The 22416-nt window shown below is 39.5% G+C and overlaps 1 protein-coding gene across 1 annotated transcript in view; it reads right to left on the minus strand.

Annotated features, from left to right (window-relative positions):
- Window positions 1-256: 256 nt before the first annotated feature.
- The window catches only part of GLIS1 (GLIS family zinc finger 1), a 204763-nt gene continuing 182603 nt past the window's right edge, over window positions 257-22416 (minus strand). Inside the window, exons 9-11 of the mRNA XM_074152086.1 lie at window positions 11002-11186; window positions 4058-4225; window positions 257-393 (exon numbers count right to left, since the gene is read on the minus strand). Coding sequence (XP_074008187.1) covers window positions 257-393; window positions 4058-4225; window positions 11002-11186 — 490 coding nt within the window. The remainder of the gene's footprint in view (window positions 394-4057; window positions 4226-11001; window positions 11187-22416) is intronic.

Consider the following 22416-nt stretch of genomic DNA (forward strand, 5'->3'; position numbering starts at 1 on the left):
GAGAACTTACAAAACAAGCTGCTTGAAATGCTCCTCATTCCCTTAATGCATGAATTTCAAAGTGCCACAGCAAAGGAACAGTTTCCAATATTATCTTATACAGACTATTCATGTATAAAATGGTTTGGTAAATGTGAGGTGTTTATTTAAATGAGCACATATAGGGATACAGACTAAATAAAAGTACTTGAACAACACCTTTGTTATTACATACACAGTTATAGGTATAATAAAGGAAACAAGGTCAGCACTGCCCTTAGGTATCTGTGTAGATGGAAGGAATGTGATTCAAGCAGTGATCAAAGGCACCGTTTTGGAAGAATCCATTTTCATCAGTTCCATTGGAGACCATGTCTTCAGATACACACTGTGCTTCAGAGATTGCATCATAGCCTGAAAGTGTGACAAGTTGCATGGACATGATTTAGTAGAGTACATATAAGGAAGGAAGCATGGTTTGAGGCCTGGGTTTATACAGTACAGCACAGTGTTAATGAAAAGACAATAGGATTTACCATCAAAGCCTTACCCAGGAGATACACAAACTAATCTCCATGGGCATTTGTGTCACAGTAGATGAAGCTCCCATTCATTTCTGCGGAAAGCTACCCATTTGCAAGTGCAGTGCAAGTATCAGAGTATGACTCTCTTGGGACTTTACAGTCATTATCTGAATAGGATGTCAAAACAATGAGTGGGCAAGGATCCTAGTTAAGTGTGCACTAAAAGTGATGCAGTCCTCTTGTTTTCTGTGTTTTTCCTTTTAATGGCACTTAGGAAAAATGTTCCATGTGTCTCCCAGCTGCTGTTAAGATCCAGAAGAAATCTGGATTCTACATTTATTGGATCCGCACATGCTGCAGAAATGAAGTCTGTGGAAGCATGTCTGGGTCAGGTCAGGCTCACAGGACATGAGGAAGGAGCTGTGCACCGCATTGTCCTCAGCCCATCAAAGCCCACCATGCTGCTGTCTCCTCATCTGCCTGAGCTGGCTGGTGCTTGCCAGGCTACCAGAAAGTCACTATGGTGGGGAATTTCTTTGTCCTTATCCTTTTAAAATGCAAAACTTCCACAGCTGTTAGAACTGTCCCTGAGCTGTCTGTCCCTGTGGAAAGGAATAGGTTTGCCTGCTACCAGGTGCTTTGGCAGCTGGAGTGCCAGGGAGTCTGAAAAAAAAGTTTATTGCCTACCCTAAAGGACATGAAAATTGCCTATTGTGCCCCACTATAACCTGCTTTTGCAGCTGGCCAGTCAAGGCTCACATGCACATACACATTTTACCGCAGTCCAGCTCTTTCCTTACTTCCCCCTGCTGTGTTCACCCCTTGCTGTGCCCTTCTTCTTTCTGCATTTGTCCCTGTGCCCGCACTTCTCCTCACACCAACCATACCCTCCTTATCTGCCCCACGGCCCTGCTGTCTGCCTGGGGCTGCGCAACTTCCCAAGTTATCTTCAACAGTTTTATAACCCACCCACTACCCCCTCCCCAAACTACTGCATGAAACATTGACCCCTCATGTCCATCCTTTAACATACATATTCTGTTTCACCCTGTACCACCTGGTACAGGGTCTTTAACAATTTGGGTCTTTAGAAAAGTGTCTCTCTGTGCACTCAGCCCACCGACCACAATTTTATTAATCATCATCAGCATTAAGTCAGCTGAGACAATACATGGAACAAGATTCTTCTAGTTAAGACAGACCTGTAGACTAAGTGCCTGATGTAGAAAAGAAATCTCTTAAAAATTGCATTCGTGTGAATTGCAAGTCAATGTGTGGGTGGCTGATCCTCATGGTTAAAGCACTGGGACCTGGCTCCATTCTCTGCTTGACAGAGGAGCTCTGTGGAGCCATTGCGAAATGACTGTTTTTCTGTGCCTCAGTTCCTCATCTGGAAAATGAGCTCTTCCTTCTCTTCATCCTGCCTTTCTCGCATCTCTTCAGCCTGCCTAACTCTGCAGGAAAATGTGTCCAGATATGGCTGCATCAAATGCTGCACCACGCTTAACTGAGGCCTCCAGGCTGTGCAGCACCACGCCACCACCAGTAATGCCAGATCTTGTAGTCTCATACAGCCAGTCCTGATTTCAGAAAGAACCGTCGGCTTACTCCTTAGAATTTAATTATAGGTATTTTACTATGAGGTATGTTTTTATTATTTGAGACCAAATTATCTACTTATTTACATTTCTGCATTTTCCTATGACGTATTAATTTACTGTTAGTTTACAGGTCAAATTCTGCTGTCTGCAGAAATCTGGCATGCAGTGTATGTCCAAAGTCTCTGGAAGATGAACTTGGCCTGTTTATCTGCCCTGTGCTGTGTTGGTCCAAGTGGAGTGACCAGTATTTTGAGAAGTTTTGTGAGTGTTTATGTTATGCTAATTTCTGTTTGATGAGCCCTGTATACAGGGTGGATACACAACCACAGATGGACAAAACCCAAGATAAGCATACACCCCAGAAATCATTATTAGATTCCAGATAGAGTAAACTATCCGAAGTCCTGAACAGAAAATAAAAATTTATTGACTGTTAATGTGATTCATGGAACAGCTGTTTGCCAGTCACATTTGGCATTCCTGTGAGATGAGATCTCATTTAATATTAATGGTGCTATAAAAGCCTAAAAAAAATTAATGTATAGCCTTGATGAATCTTGCAAACCTGAATGGTTCTATTTTACACACAAAAAGATGAGATAAGATTTATATATTTAATATATATTTATGTTTCAGCCTTTTAAGTATTTGCATACCTCAATAACCACTCTAAAAACAAAAATATTACACAGAAACATTTCATAATAGTTTAGCCCCAGACAGAAAAATCAACTGTTGTTGAAATTGGTGTCTTGCCATAGTATTATTCTTTGCTCCTACAATTTCTTTGGAAAGTTTATTTAGTCTGTTCTTTAAATATTGCAGGCTGTCAATCTAAACTTGAAATTTCTTGTTAACATGAAAAACCTATGTTTTAGTAACATCAAACTTATGAATTATACAAAAGAATTCAAAGCTGAAGTTGAAACTTCATCTTAGGCTTTTCCCTTGTGTTTGTTACTGATGCATAGACTTTCTAGTGTGGAACAACAGAGAAATACATGCACGCTCTCTCTGAACAGAGTCTCCTTTAATACAAAACAAACAGGAAAGTCAACTCTAATTTTGTGGTCTGACTCCGGCCCCATTTCAAAAAGCATTTAAACATATGTTTTCACTATTGTCCTTAACCAAGATGCCCTCCTGAATTCAGACATGAAGAAAAATTTCTTGGAGATACGTAAGTAAAGATTGCAGTAAATGGTAGTGTTTCGTGGCTCTGACAATACTCACATTTTGTTTGATTTCAGTAATTCTGACAATTCTTAATTGTGGTTTTAAAAGTAGGAAAAAATACTTTATAAAAATTAATACTTTAATATTGAAGTATTATAGTAATCTAGCTATAATAACTTGTTGCAAATTTTATGTTATGCAAATATGTAGCTAAATGGGAGAATACAATTGCCATAAATGTGCAACAGCACAAACACAAAGGAACTCCTGAATGAAAAGGAAACTAATATTTTTAGCTGATTTTATAAAAAGCAGTGCCTTTCCATTTTGTAAACATCAGTATTGCAAAACAAAGCCATCCTTTTATTCTTCCATGGACAGGAAGTCCTCTGCTGCTATTTGCTTCAGAGTTGTGTTAACTATCTTCTCAACTTTAATCTGATTATAAAACCTGCCTGCACATACCTGAAGAGATGTACAATGAATAGCCCACACAATAGATGTGGGAAGTGTCTTGTTTGTCAGCGCTCATGAAGGTATGTGTTGCCTACGACATCCAGTAAAACAAAAGGAAAATTTGTCCATCAGTCAGATGCAGGACAATTAAAGAAAACAAATTTGCTTTCCTTCTGGGTTTTTTAGAGATGCAAATGACTTTCAGTGACTGAATTTTTTATGCAAACATATTTTTGTAATAACATTGACTATAGAATTTGTTCGTTTCCCCTCCTGCTATAAATATCATATGAATAATTCTTTATAGGCGCATTAAATTACCTGTTGAAGCTAAAGGTGCATTGAGTATGTGATAGCCATTCTGTCTCAGAGGATTAAAGCAATGGGATTCCCCTGTTAGCACATCACTGGTGACAGCCTGGTCCATTGTTCTGTAGCAGTCTCCATAGTGGAAACAGTTTTGTATTGAGTGAAAGCTGCCTTGGTAACCTGAAAACAGATATTACACACACATTTTAACACTACTGCAATGGTATTAGCTCCATTTCTGTCACTGTATTTCAGTACTATTGTGGGGGTTTTTAGTTCATCAGTTTTAACTATGGAAAAATGATCATGCTATTCTATAAGGGGTAATAATATAAAAGCTACATCAGAGTTGGTCCCACAAGGTGCTGTGGACTGTGATCCCCATCAAGCAAAAATCTCAAGGATGTGCTTCATTTCAAGCAATAGATCAGTTGAATGCAGTCAACAGTCCACTTGTGTTCAAAGCTAAGTAGTAAGTACTCCACTGGATCAGGTCCAGGATGCTCAGCTCCTAAGGGAATGTGTCTATCATGAATTACTTTCAATTTAAATACAATAATGCAATATTTAAATGAACAGCACTGCGTTGTTTTCAGTTGACTAAAGTCTTTTCCCATCCAGTGTGTGTTATGCACTGCTGGAGACAGAGCTATTTATTCCAAATACCTTTAAGAGTACCTTAAACCTCTCCTTTCTCAGACTGCTCTTATTTAAATGAAACTCCTTGCACTGAACACAGGGGGCTATAGTCTGCAAGTAAAATTGAACTAGAGGTACAGGACTGACTCCAGATTGAGTTCAGCTAGAGGCTTTTCTAGCTTCTGAAAAGTGGCGAGATAAATCTGTATGGTGTTCGGCTGCCTCGGTCATTCTGCTTTTGGGGCATGTTTTACTTTTGTCCCACGCATACCCTATATGTCTTATCTACTGCTTTTTTTTTAAAGTATTGTATTACCAACTAACCAGCAGTTTGGGTTTTGCCAGCAGGAGTAGTAAATAAATTGTACCAACAAAAGAAGACATTTAACAGTAAAGGACAAATGAATTGCTGAGGAAGGAATTTTACAACTTACAAGTTTGTGCCAGCATCCTAAAAGAAAATGTTACTTGCTCCCATAAGGATGACCTCAAAGCATGCCATAAGATTTACACCAACCATAGCCTGATTTAATTCTCTTCCTTCCTCCTGCCTCAACAACCTCTTCCTGATTCCAGGCACATCGCACAGTAATTGCACATTCATATTAACGATCCCTTTTCCTACCTTCTCTGAAAGTCCCTTCTGAAATGATGCTCTTTCCTTTATATGTGACTGAAGTCAATCAAGTAGAATGTGCCATCAGGATATTCCTCTAATTGCTAGGAAAAAAATGGAGCTGTTGTCTTTCTTCCCTCAGTTTTACTCAGACTGAAACATTTCCTAAGGATCTTCAGCTGAGAAATCAGCACAGCTCCACTCACCAGTGGAAAACTTGACTTGCTGGGCCAGTTGTGCAGCTATTCAGTCTGTTTGTTTAGAAATGAAATACCTGTGCCTATCACCAGAGCGCCTGGGTGCTGTACAGCATGGAATTTGTCCCTTACAGATCATGCAGTGTATAAGCTTTTTCCTGTTAAGAAAGATCTCCTGTCTTTTTCTAGATTTTCCCTTTACTACCAAAGTTTGACCAAGTAAATAATACCAGGCAAAACTCAGGGTCTGTCTGTTCATTCTGGTCATGTTTTCTAAGGTGGTAATAAATAAGGCAAAGTGAGCCAATTCTTTAGTAGAAATGCAGTGAACTCATCGAGTGGTGAAAGATTTGCTCTGAAGTTTCACAGTTTAATATGTGTTTTGGCAGAATCTGCAAGGATTAGATGATTCATTTCTTGAAAACCTATGATCCTCCACCACAAAATACCTAAATTGTTGATATCCATGATTGGTGAAGTACTAATGGATGACTATATTAGATAAAGACACTATGCACACTGTACCAAAGCTGTTCATATTTGCTCCTATGTAGAAGGCGGCCCAGAAATTTGGAAAGCCAAGTATTAAATGATGCATGTCCTTCCTCAGAATAAATACACAGCCACCTCTATTTACTGCCTGGAGAGCCTGGCTGAAAAAACCAAAGAGCTCTTATGAGAGGCAGCAAAACCATCTTTTGATGTGGTTTTAGGTACAGTGCTTTATTGCTTTGGCTTTTGATAATTATCCTGACTTTTCTGTTTACAAAACATTAACTCCTTGCTGTAAGCCTTCTAAAAATACATCCTTTTGAGATGAGCAGTGAAAAAAAATGAGACACTTGGCGTCAGATGAGGTATAACTTTGCAGAGAGCACTTAATATCCATTGCGAGAGAAAAAACTGAACCTTTTCCAGAATGTCTGCTATACACATCACTGCTAGGGAAGGCATGACGTGTATTTTCTCTGTCTCTGTAATTGCTGCCCTTTCGTCATGCTCCCAGGCTTTCCTTTGTTAAATCAATTAAATATCTTTATAATCTACAGAGCTGGCACAGTGGCTTAGAAAATCAGAGAACAGCCAAGCATGACAGAACTGGATTGAAACTAGTTGGATCCAGGGTTTTCTCAAGGCCTATGGGTAAAGATTTCTTTTAAATTGTTTTAAGTTACACTGTCGAGTTGCTCAGGAAAAAATACCTGAGGCAGAGAACTGCCTCTGAATCAGAAGTCTGGAAAAGAACTACCATAAGCAATCAAATGCTCCTTTGGATTGCAGTATCTATCCCTCAGCATGTGAAGAGCAGTGCAAAAAGTGTTACTGGAACTATCCAATGAAGAGACACAATGTAGGAAAATACTAGTGTTATTGCATTGTTGTATTCACCCCGACCAAATTTCTGCTAAGTGCTTCCCAAAGAAAATACAGAGAAATACACCATTCCTGTTCTAATGTGTGTGCAGACATGATAAATGCGAGTAGCAAACTAAAGAAAAAGACGGAGTGAGGAAGAGAGAGGTTGCAGCAGGAACACTGGTCAGGTAAAACAAACCATGACACCAAAAATGGGACTTTTAACTCTTCTGTGAAATGATGAAACAGTGGAACCCTATAAGAAAGGGACAGAGGCTTTAATGCATTCTATGCGTGTGGAAAAAGGCAGAGGGATGGCTATGGGAGGAGTGGACTAAAAGGTAGCTGCTTCCTTGAGTACTACAGGTGAAGGAAAAAGGTAGGAACTCCCAATAGCTTTTGCAATTGCAAAAGGTGAGAAAGAGTTGGAGACTCAAGACAGCTCTTCTGCATAGACAAGAGCACTGAGAAGATACCTGAGTTAGATGGTGCCTCCTTTATCCCTTATGCAGGGATCTTGCACCAGACAGATCACTGCTTGGTCGGAGACCCGTCAGTAAGCACTTGTATTTCTCTTCTGTGTTTTCACACGACTCATCTTAAGAACAACCTCTCACATGACAGCATGGAAGTTTCATGTGGGGTGACACTGGCAGCAGTTTATCTGGGAGGACTCTGGCCTTACATCTGAAACACTAAAAACTGCAGTTGCAGCTGGTGAATCTGATCTGCAGTTCCACTACTAGGGTGTATGGGAAGAATTTGGTGATGTTCCCTGCCCTTAAACTGGGCACAAAACAGTACTTGGGTGAGAAGAATCGTGCTTGCAGTATTAAAAGCTGTATTTCACAATATAGCCATGTGACTGTTAATCCTGGAAGGTGGGAATGAATCTTAAAGAGTGACTGAAATTGCACACCTTCAGGTTGAAGGACTGCAGGATCAGTGAGTTGCTATGTCAGTAAGATTTTTTTAATGACTTTTTATAAACTTTCTGTATTCCCACCCGCTGCTTCAGAGGCACAATTGGAGAGTTTCTTTTGGTACCAGGTAGGCTGGCTCTTGCTGGTGGCCTTCAGTAGCCTGGCATGGCTCAAGAGGGCAGTCAGTCTGTTCCAGAGGATCTGAGCCTCATGCATCTTTTACGCTATTAAAAAGGGAAAATTGCCAGCTTGTTTAAATGCTAAGTGTTCCCGAAAACCAAAATAATTAGACAAGAGACAGAAAGGCCATGTGAGTTAAAGCAACCACAAGGGCTTTTGTAACAACGGGTGCTCTTGCCAGATAAGGTTTCATTCATTTTACACAACCACAGGAAATGAAACTTGTTGCTTGCAGGCAATACAATGTTTGATTTGCATGTGCAATACAAGTCAGAGCTTTACTGCATTTATTCATTTTTAAGATGTGCAGTATGAAACAAGGGTGCTTTTGGTTCATGCCATTTAGTTGTGGTTCCTCTAGATTTTTTTTAATGCTTTACACAGAAAGTATTAGAAATTAAGATGTAATTAAAGTCCCATAACCAGTGGTTCAATTAACAACCACATATGGCTGATTAGAGTAAATTAAACATGGAGCTTTTTTTACAAGTTCTTAAAAAAGACTCCCTTCAGTGGTTAAAATATGGAGTAAGCAAAAAGGATTGTCTGGTGCAAACATCCCTGCTCCTTCTAGGAGAGCAAGAGTGTAGCACCAATTTGGCAACAAGAGCTTCACCAATATTTTTTTTTCCACTTGGATTTCAGGTTTTCCTTCAGTTTTGATTTAAATCAAACATTTTCTGAGGTTAATTTTCAAGTGAAGAATTTACTAAATGTCCTGTCAGTTTAAATGATCACTATAAAATGTTTTATGTACAGTAGATGTAGAAATATAACAGTTAATAAAGGAATAAACCGTGTTCCAAACATAACATTTAGTTAAAATTTTGCTTTGAAATAATTTGTGACAGAAAAGCTGCAGTTAGCCACTTCACACAGTGCACTGGCTGCCTCTGGTTCTCTAACACATGGCCCAGAAAACTTCAAGCAGCTTTAAAATGAGTGATGTAATGAGCAAATAATTGGAATATGCCTATTAAATGCCATCTTGTTATGTCATGTCATTTACATGTATGTGCAAATAAATCTCAGCTTTTCAAATTCCATAAAATTTCTGACAAGAAATCATGTCAGGTATAAATAACTACAGGATTCCACTGCCTGCAGAACTCTTTCAGCATGTAATAATTTCCATGTGATCTTACTACAACTAGGTTTAAACATATAAATAATGTCAGCTTATTCTTTCATTATCAATATTTCTGCTACCAGCTTGACAAAGCTTGCTGTCTTCTAAAAATTTCAGCTCCACAATGTTTCTATGTTTCCATACAGATGCCTAGTTCTACAGCTAGACTTACATAGTGTTTCTTTTTTCAGCAAAAATTCAAATCTCCCAAATTACTACAGATTCCATTAGAAAAATGTGCTATTAACGAACTGAGATGCAAAAAAGATGTAGAGCAAGTACAGCTAAGTACAGGTTACAGATCAATTGCTTTCAAAGGCTGCTAATCAAAATTGATTTTTGAATGACCATTTCCATAATGAATTTATAATAATACTTCAACATTTGGCCAAAGTGGAAAATTATTGCTTTTTTAAAACCACACGACATAACGCTTAGAAAGCAACAATTCATTCAAAAGGAACTGTGGTTTTCTTAAGGAATAAAGTCAATTTATTTAAGTGGTTCAAAACTTGTTCTGTCTATGCATTTGTTTCTGCCATAGTAATGAGCTGCTAAACTTTCCTCTTGTGGTTTGTAGTTATTTAGCTCATTATAGTAACATAATCATATATCATTATATGCTATCATAAATCTGCCACTTTTCCCTCACAGAGTTAATCTTTTTAAATTGAATAATCTGTTGAGCATCAGGTTGAGTTAGTTTTTCCTTCAGCACAAATCATTTGATAAAATACGCTTTACCTTTTTCAGACTAAGTCAGTCCAACCAAGGAGCAAAAATAGTCCTCAGAGAATGAAGGGCAGAGGGAACCGTTGCGATACTGAACTCCATTCATTACAGCTGTGAATTGCTTACTGGGTTTGTGTTCAGCTCCTGTGCTTCAGACCAAGCCTTAGCATATATTTGAGAGAAAGCAAAAATCCTATTTTGCCCACCGGTAAATTGATCACGTGATACTTTGCCAGCCAAAAAATGACCTTATAAAAAATGACAGTACAGCTGTGAAACCAGTTTCAAAAAGCTGGTTATCTGCCTGTATAAACTTATATGCTTGGTTATACTTGCAAGCAGACAGATGTCCTGCACACTTCTTTATTGTGAATATTTACCACACTTAAGCAGCATACCATCTGGATTATATAACATGTTCCTTAAATATGCAAGTTCCTGTTACTGGAAGAATCTGTGATAATAATATCTCTTGCTAATTTATACCTCAAAAATTGCAGAAACATTAATTAGTTCCCACAGCAGAACTCTGGAATAGGTAAATAAGCTCCCGAATAAAAAAGCTGAGTAATTAAAAAATGTTTTAAATTAAGCAGTAGGACAGCTGCTTAGCTGCTCCCATTCCTGTCCTCAAATCACACTGGCACACTATAATTGTACAGAGTGCCTTTGCATATTATTGTATAAAACAATACAGATGCCAAACTTCGAAATAATAAATAGCAAAATATTTTTTCTTTGTCTAAGCTCATGTCTAGTGCATCACTGTCAGTGGACTGAGCAGGACATTGCCAAGGTGTGCTTCAGCCCATGTGTTTTGGGACTAGATGGCTCTTGCTTTGGCAGGGTCACTCTCTCCAAGCTGATGGAAGGCTGGATGACCAGTCAAATGAGGTGCATAGCTACTAGCCATCTACTGACATACCTGAATAAATGCAATAAATCTGCTGTTGTGATAGATTTCCCCATTATGATAACTTACCACAGCATAAGCTGATCTGAAGATTTTTCTCTGTATATTTATCAAGCCACTTTAAAAATCGGAGCTCCCATTAAAATCTTGTCAATCCGTTAGTAAGACAAATATTGGTCAAAAATGCAAAAACTGAAATAAATTCTTTCTCCCCAACTAGGAATTAGAAAAGTTCAAAAAACAGCAACAAGAACAAAGAGGGAAGAGTTACCTTGAGATCCCTGCTGTACAGACTGGTTTTGAAACTGAGCGTATGGTTTGTTTGGTATTCCAGAAAATTGCTGCCCATTTGGTGACTGGCTGTGTGATGATGGAGAGCCATGTTTCTGCAATAGGGAAGGTGGAACTAATGCTTTCAGGGGGCTGACAAGTGGAGAAATTATGTTGGGAGCAAGCCTAGAAAAAGAAAATACAAAAAAACTTCACATATCACATCACAATATGGGGAAATGAAATACTCTATTTCCATAATGGCCAAACTATAGAAACGCTTGTTTTCCAGATAGAAATTATATTGTAAAAAAAAAAAAAAGATAACAATGCAGTGCTGCTTTCAGGTATCCATTAGGAGGAAAGGAAGTTAGAAAAGGATTTCTGTTCCTTTACACTGACTTCCTGTACTAGCCATAATGACAGGATCAAAACGACACCACTCCTCAGGAAGCAACTTAAACACAGCTCAGTATAAATTTAAAATTCCATGATACATGAAATACATGTCCAGAAAACAGAAGTGGAAAACTTAGTTAGAGTGAGTAAATGCAAGTAAATTGTTTAAGTGCCTTCATAGCTGTAACAGGGTAAAGCTTCACACCCCAGTTGCAGCCAAGAAACAGAAAAGCATTAGTTTCAGTGCAACAGATGGTACCGTCCTCTCAAAGAAAGAGCCTGATTAAGTGTTTGCTTGTGGCGGCAGCACTCAGTGCAAGACCGAGAAGTGGTTGTACCTGAGAGATGGAAAATTCCCCCCAGACATCTGGGACTGGGGCCAGCACAGGAGCGCTGGGGCAGTCCTACTCGGGGAACAGACCCTGACCCAACACTCCCACAAGGAGCGGGAGCAGCTGAGGAGCCTCACTAACCCACTTGTACGCAGTCCCTGGGCATCCTCTGCCACCAGTGGAGCAGAGAAACGAGTGCTTTGTCCCTGCCACAACACAACCATTCCACCAAGGGGTGGCACAGCAGCTGGCCCAGAAGGGACAAACCCTTTGCCAGAGAACTGTCTTTCAGCCATTTACAGCCAGGAAGATGGCACAGCACAGAAGATGGGACCAAAAACCTGGCCATCCACGTACAAGCCTCTTAGAGCCAGATTAAACTAACTCTGTAAATCAGTAAATAGATAGAAGCTGGATCTTTTGCCCTCCTACGGCAGCTTTGACAAATGGCCTTTTGCTCCATAGCCCAGTGCTACACTGTCAAATGTGTGGACTGCATGGACTTCATGCTCACCATATACTCTCTGTTCCCTCTGGAGCTTTTGTTAAACAGAAGTGGCTCTTTGAGCAGCAATAGAACCTCCAGAGACTAGAAAAACACAGCTACAGGTCCTGAGGTGTAGAAATAAAAATACCTCTGCAGGTTATAATACATGTCACGTAACTGGAAAAAACATATTGAGCACAAACCATTGCAGGCATACAAAGAATCAACTAAAAACCAAATTAAATCTCTCACTGTGTCTTCCTCTACCACTGCACACGCTGTTCAAACACCATAAACCATGATTTGCAATAGCAGCTCCTTGCCAGTTTACATCACTGCTTCTTGGAGCAGTTAGGATTAAACTTGGGGAGGGAGGCTATGCTTGACTTAGGGCTAAGCACTACATGGGAGCATTCAAGAGGTAAATATAGATGAACTGTGACTTAATGGTGACAACAGCTTAATCAAATTTAACATGAGAGGCAGAGGAACACTGCCAAAAGCTGTCATAGTGACACTCTATTAAAAGGGGCTTAAATAAATCAACCAGTCAAAGCCCATCCTACGTTGAAATAATTCCATCTCCCAAAGCAGGAAAATAAGGCATATAATACAAACCACAGAAACTCTGAATATCCCCGAACTAGACTGAAGAAATAAACCAGTATTGTTAAATGGGTGAAGGCAAGGATATTTTCAAGCCAAATACGTAAGAACTGGAAAATAATTTTTTTGTGAGAAAGATAACACCCCTCCAATAAGTGATGAGCAGCAATAGGTAAAATGAAGAGGACTAAAGTCAAATTTTAAGAACCAACATGCAAAGAAAAAAAATATTATCGGGTTTTTTTTTTTAAGTGCATATTAAAAAGCGCTCAGCACCAGAACTGGGATGGCCCTTGCCCTACCCGAGGGGAAAGGCCTGGGGCTGCATAGGTGGCAAAAAGGGACGCGGGGATTGCAGGGGTGACCTGTGCCCTCTTCAGGGCAGAGACAGAAAATGCTCTCTGGAGTCTGAACTGCTGAAGAGCAGAAGCTCAAGGAAAAATACCGAGTTTATTTGCTAAGAAGCAGCTAAACGCCAAGGTCAGCTCCCATGTGACAGTAGTTTTTCCTCAAAGGTCTCAGTAAAGAGATCGTTTAACACAAATGAGCTGTCGCGCAGCCCTGCTACAAGTCGTATCTTCTGCAAATGCTCTTGAATGCATGTCTGTGGTGAGCTTTTGCGTGAAGATGGGGCTGACATGATCTGCTGGGACCTGCAGAAAACAGTCTCTTCTGAGGCTGCAAGGGAGCGCCAGCAAAGCACAACCACAAATTACAAAATGGTCACCAGCCCCTTCAAATGGCACACATGGAGACATTGTCCTCAACGTGCCAGAAACGCTATTAGAAGCCTGGAAATGCTTCTATCTGAAAGGAGATTTAAAAGATTGCAGTTGTTTTCACTGGAAAGATAATAGCTAAAAGAGATCATGATAGTGACATTTATATGGATAATGACCACACACACATTTAAAAGAGAAACAAAAGATGTACTAAAAACTCCAAGGACTGGATGAGCCAGAAACCACTCTGAATGAGGGAGGAAAATACTTCTGGTGAGCGAGGACTCTGCAACTGCCTGTGTTGGGTTTCCTCTGCCTTTTCTTGAAATGTCTTCTCCTGGCTACTGCTGGGAAATGCAGCACCCCATAGAGGCCTGCTGGACTGCTCTCTGTCGAGTGCTTTGTTAGGATGGTCCAGTAATCGCATTTTTAAATTCTCTGCAAATATGTTCCATGCCAAACAAAAATGGTACATTTAAGGTGTCCAGCTGTGGGAATACTGAAAATCCCAGCTTCCTTACCCAGTTTAACTAATTCAAGAGGCTACTTAAATCTTAACCATGTGAGAAGAATTTGTCAATTTGAGACACTGGAACAGGCTGCCCGGAGAAGCTGTGGATGCCCCATCCCTGGAGGTGTTCAAGGCCAGGCTGGACGGGGCTTTGAGCAACCTGCTCTAGTGGGAGGTGTCCCTGCCCATGGCAGGGGGGTTGGAACTAGATGATCTTTAAGGTCCCTTCCAATCCAAACCATTCTATGATTCTATGATTGTTATTTTTAAAGCAGCGCTTTCTCCCCATTTACACTCTTTTGCATTCTGTGAGAGCTCTGGTTTTCCTGTGTGCGAGCTCACCAGTTGTGATAGCGTTTGTGCCTTTGAAATAGCTGGTTAGGAGCAGGAGAGCTTCCACGTGGGGTGTGGAGGTGTGCGGGGCCATGCTCCAGCTGGGTGAGCCGAGCTGCCAGCTCGCTTCTCCCCCTCGGCACCGCTGTCACCATGCTGGAGCTCAGCAAACATAGCTGTGTGCGGGCAGCCAGTATCCTAGCAGCTTGCAGTACAGGAACCTGAGCTGAAACCCTGGAAGCTCTGGATAACACTTGACCATCACTGTCTCCTCTGTGTGAACGGAGTTTCGCACAGTTGAGCAGGTCACTGTAAAATCTACTACATTCTGCTCAGTCTCTCCCAAACAGGGAATTTAACGTATTTCCCGTAAGTTAAGGCACAGTTTTTAGCTAGGGAGGAGCTTTGCTCGGGAGAAAAATCTGGCTTTCCCAGTATAAGCGGCCAACATGGGGATTTGTTTCCTTAAAATGGTCATCACAGTGCCTACAGCTCGAGCTGATCCCTAAAATACTATTTTGTGTGTGTGTATGCATGTGTGAATGTGCTCTGGCACGCTCAAGGGGAGTTTTTTCATCAGCTAACTGTCCAATTCCCAGTGCCGTGTTTTTAATTCTCTCCTGAATATTTCCCTACTAATTAGGTTGCTGTGATACTCAGGTTGTTAAAAGAGAGGAGGAATCATTCCTGATACAAATTAAATAGATAATGCATTAGCAACAGAAAAGAGCTTAAAAGGAGATGCCTTCTGTATGGAAGAAGAAACACTAAACTGCTTATTGCAGGAACTCAGCTGGATACATTAAAAATTCCCAGGCAGCAGCTCAGGCATATATGTTTCAATAACTAATAGCCTGGACATTTCCTGTTAATACTGTCTACAACCACAGTTTGCTTTGGTTTGGACATTAATAATAAATATATACCATATATTTTACTTTAATTGTAACTTGCATAATTCAGTAAATTTGCAGGTCCTTTTGGGGCCTTTTAAAATATATCTGTGCCTATATATAGCTATATAGAGAGATAAATAAATACTCTCACACACATGTAAAAAAATCCTTATTCTTCCTTAATTCATTACATTTGAGGGCTCCTGGCTATACTGAATATTTCTGTTCAGGAGCATAAATCTTTTTGCTATCTCCCTAACCTTGTGACAAAGCTAAGGAGAATCAACAGTTCTTACAGAACTTGCACTACTGATGTAGTCTGGCTGTTGGTATAATCTACCCTGTCTTACAAGGATGCTTGATGGTAAAACACTTTGTAACTCAAACAACAAATTAACCCACTGCAAAGTTTTTACTATTCCATTATCAGAAACTGTATGACCCTTACGTGAAAGGTAACCTCTCAACCATGCATTTACCTTACTCCTAGCCATTATCTGCTACAGACACTAATGAAGTTCTTAGCAAACCCCCTCTGATTCCAGATTTCCAGTTGCCTACCAATGAAACTGTTATTGCTAAAACCCTTGCTGTATGTAATATATGATGCAAGTAGGAAAGCTTTTTCCCCTGAAGATTCATTTTGGTGACTTCAGACCTAATGACTGTAGGTGTTTCTCAATCCCTCTCATACAGAGACATATGCACCAAAAGGGTCTCTGTTCCCTGCATCTGTTGACTGGTTTTAAACTTACAGTATCTTTTGGGAACAGCACTGTTGTAGGAATAACGTGCAACTTTCTGGAGCAGTGATAATAACAGAAAGGGAACTATAGAATCTACTTATTAATGACCATATATTACATAGTGGGAAAACCAGAAGAGCTGTATTCAGTTTTGATGCATTAAGGTATTGTGGGAGTTAAAAACAGCTGAAGATACACTAGCATAGTAAGACAGGTTTTTTTTTACAAAGTAAAACTGCCAAAACTAGAAGTATGCCAATGAAAGAAGAGAATTTAAAACACAGTTTTTCAGATTACAAGGGTGCAATGGAGGAGCCAGCCTCCTCTCCACCCTGTCCAAGACATGGGAGCAACAGGGCATGCACCACAGAGGGAAGCAGGTCAGTTTAAAACAAAAGGAACATTTTGCTCACACAGCATGCATGCCCCAGCCTGTTTCATTCATAGCCACAGGAAGTCACAGAATCAAACAAAATACCTAGTTTTTTAAAAGGGACTGAATAATTTAATGGCCAAAACCAACATTTCCATGCTAAGCGAGGGGTAATCAAATCTTGTGCTTCAGGATGTAAACTGATCGGCCAAGGAGGCAGAGAGGAATTCTCCTCTCTCTTCACTCATCATACAACTTCGTATGATTGACCAGGTATTGCGGGTTTTTTCACATTCCCTTTGAAGCACCATGTGTAGGATGGCGCTGAAGACATAATACTAGTCTTGAGGGACCTGTGATTTCAGGTGGAATTGCAAAGCTAATGCATTCCTCTCCTGAGAATCCATCAGTAGACAATTAAGTAAAAGGACTAATCAGAAAGATCTTGTTTATGTAATACCTTCATCCACACAACCGACTGAAAACTATTGGAAGAACTGATCCTAATTTGGTAATGTACCTTGTCTATGATACTGCACACATTTCTGCTCCATGCTAAACACTGTCTTAAAATGCTCAGCTCCACAGCCCTTCCTAAGGGAAGCTCTCAAGTCAGATGGGCTACTACCCATTAAGAGTCATTAAACCAAATGTTAGACATAGACAACCCGCTAATTCCTCACCTCTGAGGCAAAGCATCTGTCACATCAATGAGAACACTCGGAAATCTCTATCTTAACAGAAGGATTTTTTAAAAAAAGAAAATTACAAGTCAAGACATAGAAGATATTAATCTGTCTTCTCTCTCATTTTACAGAGTACATACCTTTAGGAATCTCAAACAGAAATCCCAGTAGAATCTGTAGAATCCCAGACTTCTACATAAATATTCTTGTGATCATGTTTTAACAATATATTTTGGATGGTGAAAGTTCATATTAAATTCTAAGTAAGGCCTGTGTGAGGGAACTATCTAGATATGCCATGAGTTAGCAGTGATCTGTAGAAAAGACATCTAACAGGCTACAATTACCATTACCTTGTTTTAGAATTATTTATCCTGCCTCCACTTTCAGCCTCCCAAAGTAGGCAGTGGTGTGTAAGCATTTGTGTATTTTTACAATGCATACCAAATGTCTTCTTCCAATATTACCGCAACATAATGAACCAAAAAATTAATACATTATCGACATTGATTTTTCTGAACTGTCAAGATGTATGTTTCCTATATTCATCCACAGTACTTAGTCTGAGTAAGAAACTTTTACACTTTGCTTTAGCCCATCTTTGTTCAAAAGCAGTTCCTGGACAAATTAGCTCAAGAGTAAGAAACTGTAAAGCCAGATTTTGATCTAGTTTAAGATTAGCTTTTTCATGCTCTAGTTCATCATCTCTTGACTGTCAAAAACTACACACGGTATACTTAATAGTAAATATTGAATGGAATTGAAAATTGAAAAATAATGAAAATAAATTTAAAATAAGATTCTTGAATAATAACTGGGAATGAAGTATAACCGCAAAATAGAAATATCTAAGATAGGGATGTTTCCAATATGAAAACTGTCTGGGGTTTTGGCTTTTTTTATGATGTGATGGCTTGATTGGCAGATTCCTCAGCAAGACAAAGAACCTCAACCCATATCCCATTGAGTTCAGTGGAAGTAGGACCAAATCCAGACTGAAAAACATCTGTCCTTTATCTCAAACAATTTTTTGTATACTTGGGGTTGTAAGACCATTCTGTAATACAATTCTCATGCATAGCATATCACCATATCAAACAGTCTTGACTTTAAGAATTATGTTTAACTCATATTAATATGAAGAAAAGTATATAATAAAGCACCAGGGAAGTCCAAAGCAAAGAAGCTCCATGTTTTATCTTAAGTGGCTCATACAGTGTTGCAGCGAGTTACAAAAGCTGAGATTTTCCATGAAACCAGGTTCTACCATAAACTCCAGCATGCCAACCATTTCATTCATAAAATCTCTCCCCCAAGCATTATAGTTACTTATATTGTGAGAAAGTCCAATTCACTTCCAGGACCTGGAGATTTTTTGTTTTTTAATGGAAAAAAAAAAGTTAACACTGATTTTCATCTCTTCCCATAATATTAAAAATGATGTGTAAAGCTCTGCTAATCTGGTCTCTGGATAGCGCCCAATCTCTTGCCACGTGTTTCTGTTCTGGGTCTTGCCCTACGGGAATTTCTGTCAGCACATGCTCAGGAAACAGTTATACCGTTCACTTCTTTTTTTTTTTACTTTTTTTTTTTTTTTGAGACGGACTCGTATCTGAAGTTTGGTGAACCTTTGCACTAATCACTGCCAGGTGCCTCTGGCTACATTTCTGGAATGCAAGGAATCTTTTCCTTCTCTGCCTCTTTCTTCCTTTCTCCTCTTCCCCCCTCTCCCTGATATATAACAAATCCTTCATTGCACATCACCTTGCTGGGCATCACTGTGTTTTATTACCTTTATCTATAAACAATGAGCAAACAAGTTCCTGGGCTGTGACACACTGCCCTTCTTACAAGGCCTCAGTCTCTGCTCCGTGACTGCAAGATACAATGCTGTGTTTCAGTTTTCTCTTTTCTCGGTGTGCTGGTGGCCAGCTCGAGTCGCCGTCTGCTGTGAAGAGACTCGGGCTCTGCTACTAATGCGTTGGGTGACACACCTCCATGTGTAACATCTTTGAAGTAGGAATGAGGCAATGTCAGCCTTCTCCTATCTTCTAGATAAATATGCTATTTTTATTTCAGAATACTGCTTTGGATTAGTTTAATCCAGTTCTGCATCTTCACTCACCCACACTCCGAGCAGTGACAAGTGCCTGTACAATGAGTGCAGGAGGCAGTTAGCTATGAGGAGTAAGAGGAGCTTCATAAACATTATGGAGAACAACATCCATGGGACCTTTATAGTGACTGAAGAGTCTTAGGTTATTTAATTGTTTTGGATTATTTTTAATAATACCAATCAACAGTGATACGAAAATAGCTTCAGGCTCAAAATTACAGAGGAGTCAAAGGAGTCCTTTCCTGGTACACTCAAAGGCTTTCTGTGTGGGTCTTCCCTTCAGGTACAGAGCAACTTACTGAAATACTCACGATCATACACATTACGCCCATACATTGGGCATAAAACATAACTCAGTATTTTGTAATGCATTTCATCACCTTCACAAACACACAAACACACCCAGATACATTTTTTTCTATGCTAAATGAATATCTCTACACTTGTTCTGACCTGCTATGTCCAATTTTAATTATAGTGATCATTATGGGAACTGTGCCAGTCTAAAAGACATCTTTATTTATAGAGTTTGTTGAATAATCTCCCTTGAAATGAAGCTGATTAATCACTACAGTGGAAGGTGCTACACGTAAGGAAAATTTGAAAACTTATTCTTGCTAAAAATCTAACAGGAAAATATTTTTCAAAAGTAAAAAAAAAAAAATCCTTATTAATGTGGTCAAAGAGGTATTCAAACATATTTAAATAAAGAGCACTGCCTTAGGTTCAAGTGATTGCCAGGAAGTCAATTACAAAGACATGCAATCAAACAGATACTGTCTACTCAGTATTATCCAGCATGCACTGCACGCTTGACTGATCTATCTTATTTTAGTCATTCAAGATCATTATTCCCTGGCAAGTAAGCAGCAAGATGCTCCCAGGTGCAGGTAGATTCTGTCCAGGTACCTGATGCCTGCTTTCTTCAAGTTTACAGTCTAAAAGGCACTATACTGAATAGTGGGAGATGTGACGATAACTTAATCATTTGTTATACCATGATAAATCATTGTGTTTGGTGCATATGGTTTACATGTAATTGCAGAAGTTTCATGTAAAAAGCAAAACAAAATTAAAAAAAAAAAAGAAAAAAGCAGCTTTACAGAGGTTTAGCATAAATTTAACTATAGCTAAAACCAGTAAATGCTAAAATCATTAATATAATGCAGAAGAGCTGCAGCTGAATCCATCTTAAATGGTTCCTGAGTTACGCTGACCAACTCCTTTAACCTCCCACCTTCCTGTAATTCTCTTATTTCTTACTCTAAGATAGTTTTTCTCACAGTGTCTCCTCTGGGCAGGCAACACAGCATGTACTTTGAGATGCACTGATGAAGGCTCTCTCATGAATGTCAATCCCGCCCTTTTAGAAATACAAATGAAACACATGCCCTCCTATTTCTGCTGATGGCCAAACAATATTTTACCCCATGATTAACCACTAAGTTATTCTTAACCATGTCTTGTTGAAGTAAGCCTATGCTAATGCTAATTTTGCTTTAAGGGGGGAAAAAACTGTATAAGCCTATCTGGACATGATTATAAATGAATTCTGATCACATTTTCTACAATGAGATAAATGACTTGGGATTTGAAACCAGATGCTTTTAATTACTGATTTTCTTTGTTACATGAACCTCATCTCCGCACCTGTACATTGTTCTTTCTTTGGACAGATGTACTGATGCCCCTTTTGCGTGCTCAGATCCATAACACTGAGATAAATTATGATGGGTTCTTGGCTTCCTCCATTGAAAATGTTTTCAGCTGTCAGAGATATCTGTTTCTTGTTATTGGTTTTAGTGCTTTTGAAAGAAAGACTAAAACACTGACTTGTGTATTCTATTATAAATGGAGAGTATTCTCCAGTGGAATCCACAAGGAATGAATGATGTATCTCCTTGGTCCTAGGAAGTGTTACAAAAACTGTAGGTATTTGGTTCTCCAGAGTACTTCTAGAGAGTAAAAGCTGGTTTCCTACAAAGACTCTAGCAACATGCCAGTCACTACTCAATTTATTTATGTGAGCTCACAAACTTAAAGATTAATAAAAATTAGACAGAAGTAGTTAGACACCTAATTGTCACTGAAAGTAATGATAATTAGCTACACAAATGTGTTTTCCTATCTGGACATGGATTCTGGCAGTCAAAGGAGTTAGAAAAGAATATCCCCCATTTCATTTACTGGTTTGGGGGCAATTTCTTAAAGTTTATCCCAGAAACAGTCACGCTCCAGAAAACTATCTGCTTGCAAACAACAGTGAAACTCTTACAGCCGTAATTTGAGTCTGGTCCCATCTGATGAGGAAGCACCCACCAGACCCTTTGTATGCCATCATCACCTACCAGCAAAGCTGAAGCCAAATCAACCCCCAGGAGCAGAGATGTGGGGTTGTTGGGGGGTGTTCTCTCCCAGCTCCTCAGCTCACTGCCAGCTGTCAGGGGGACCGGGCCAGATTCTTCTTTGAAGTGGAGGCACCTGACAGGATCCTGGCAATGTGTGTAAGAGGGCTGAAATGTGGGTAGGAGCTGGCGTACGGTCCCATATTGCCAAAGTATGGCAGGGTAGTAGTACAAATAAAAATCCAGCACACAAGATTTTACCCTACGTATTTGTTTCCAACCTTCAAAGCATCAGGAATTTCAAATCTAGTGTTCCCTGGTTGAGCAAGAAGGGAGGCTCTGTGTACCTTGTGCTATTTTAGGTAGAGAGAAATGAAGCACTAAATTTTTAATAGAGGTCTGTAGTATTTGAATTAACAGATGCTAAGAAGCAAGCAAACAAAAATTCTTAAGCAGCCTGACTAAAATGTTTCTTTTCACGTGATTGATTTTAAGTCCTGTTTCTTGTGATTTTGAACGGGTAAGTGGCTCTTCATGGGGGTCTGGAACATGGTTTGAGCTGGTTGCAGTTAGCTGGTGAGAAACCTGGGCAAAAGAGAGTTGTGTAAGCTCCTTCCTCTAACCCTGATTACTTAATCCTTTATGTTAAAGGCTCACAAGACTGGATTCAGAGTTCTCATTAATCATCACCTATGGACACCACAGATGTCTTAATCCCAGTAGTTCTTCATTTAGTGTTCTGTTTACAGAGCAGAAATGACCTAAATTACCACAGGAATATAGAACACTAGTTTCACTTTCCTTTCCCTTGGAGACGTGTCACCTTCCCAATAAAGTTATTATTTGTCAGTACCCCCAGCTTCT

This window comes from Numenius arquata, chromosome 8 (genome assembly GCF_964106895.1).
Source record: "Numenius arquata chromosome 8, bNumArq3.hap1.1, whole genome shotgun sequence".
Lineage (NCBI taxonomy): Eukaryota > Metazoa > Chordata > Aves > Charadriiformes > Scolopacidae > Numenius > Numenius arquata.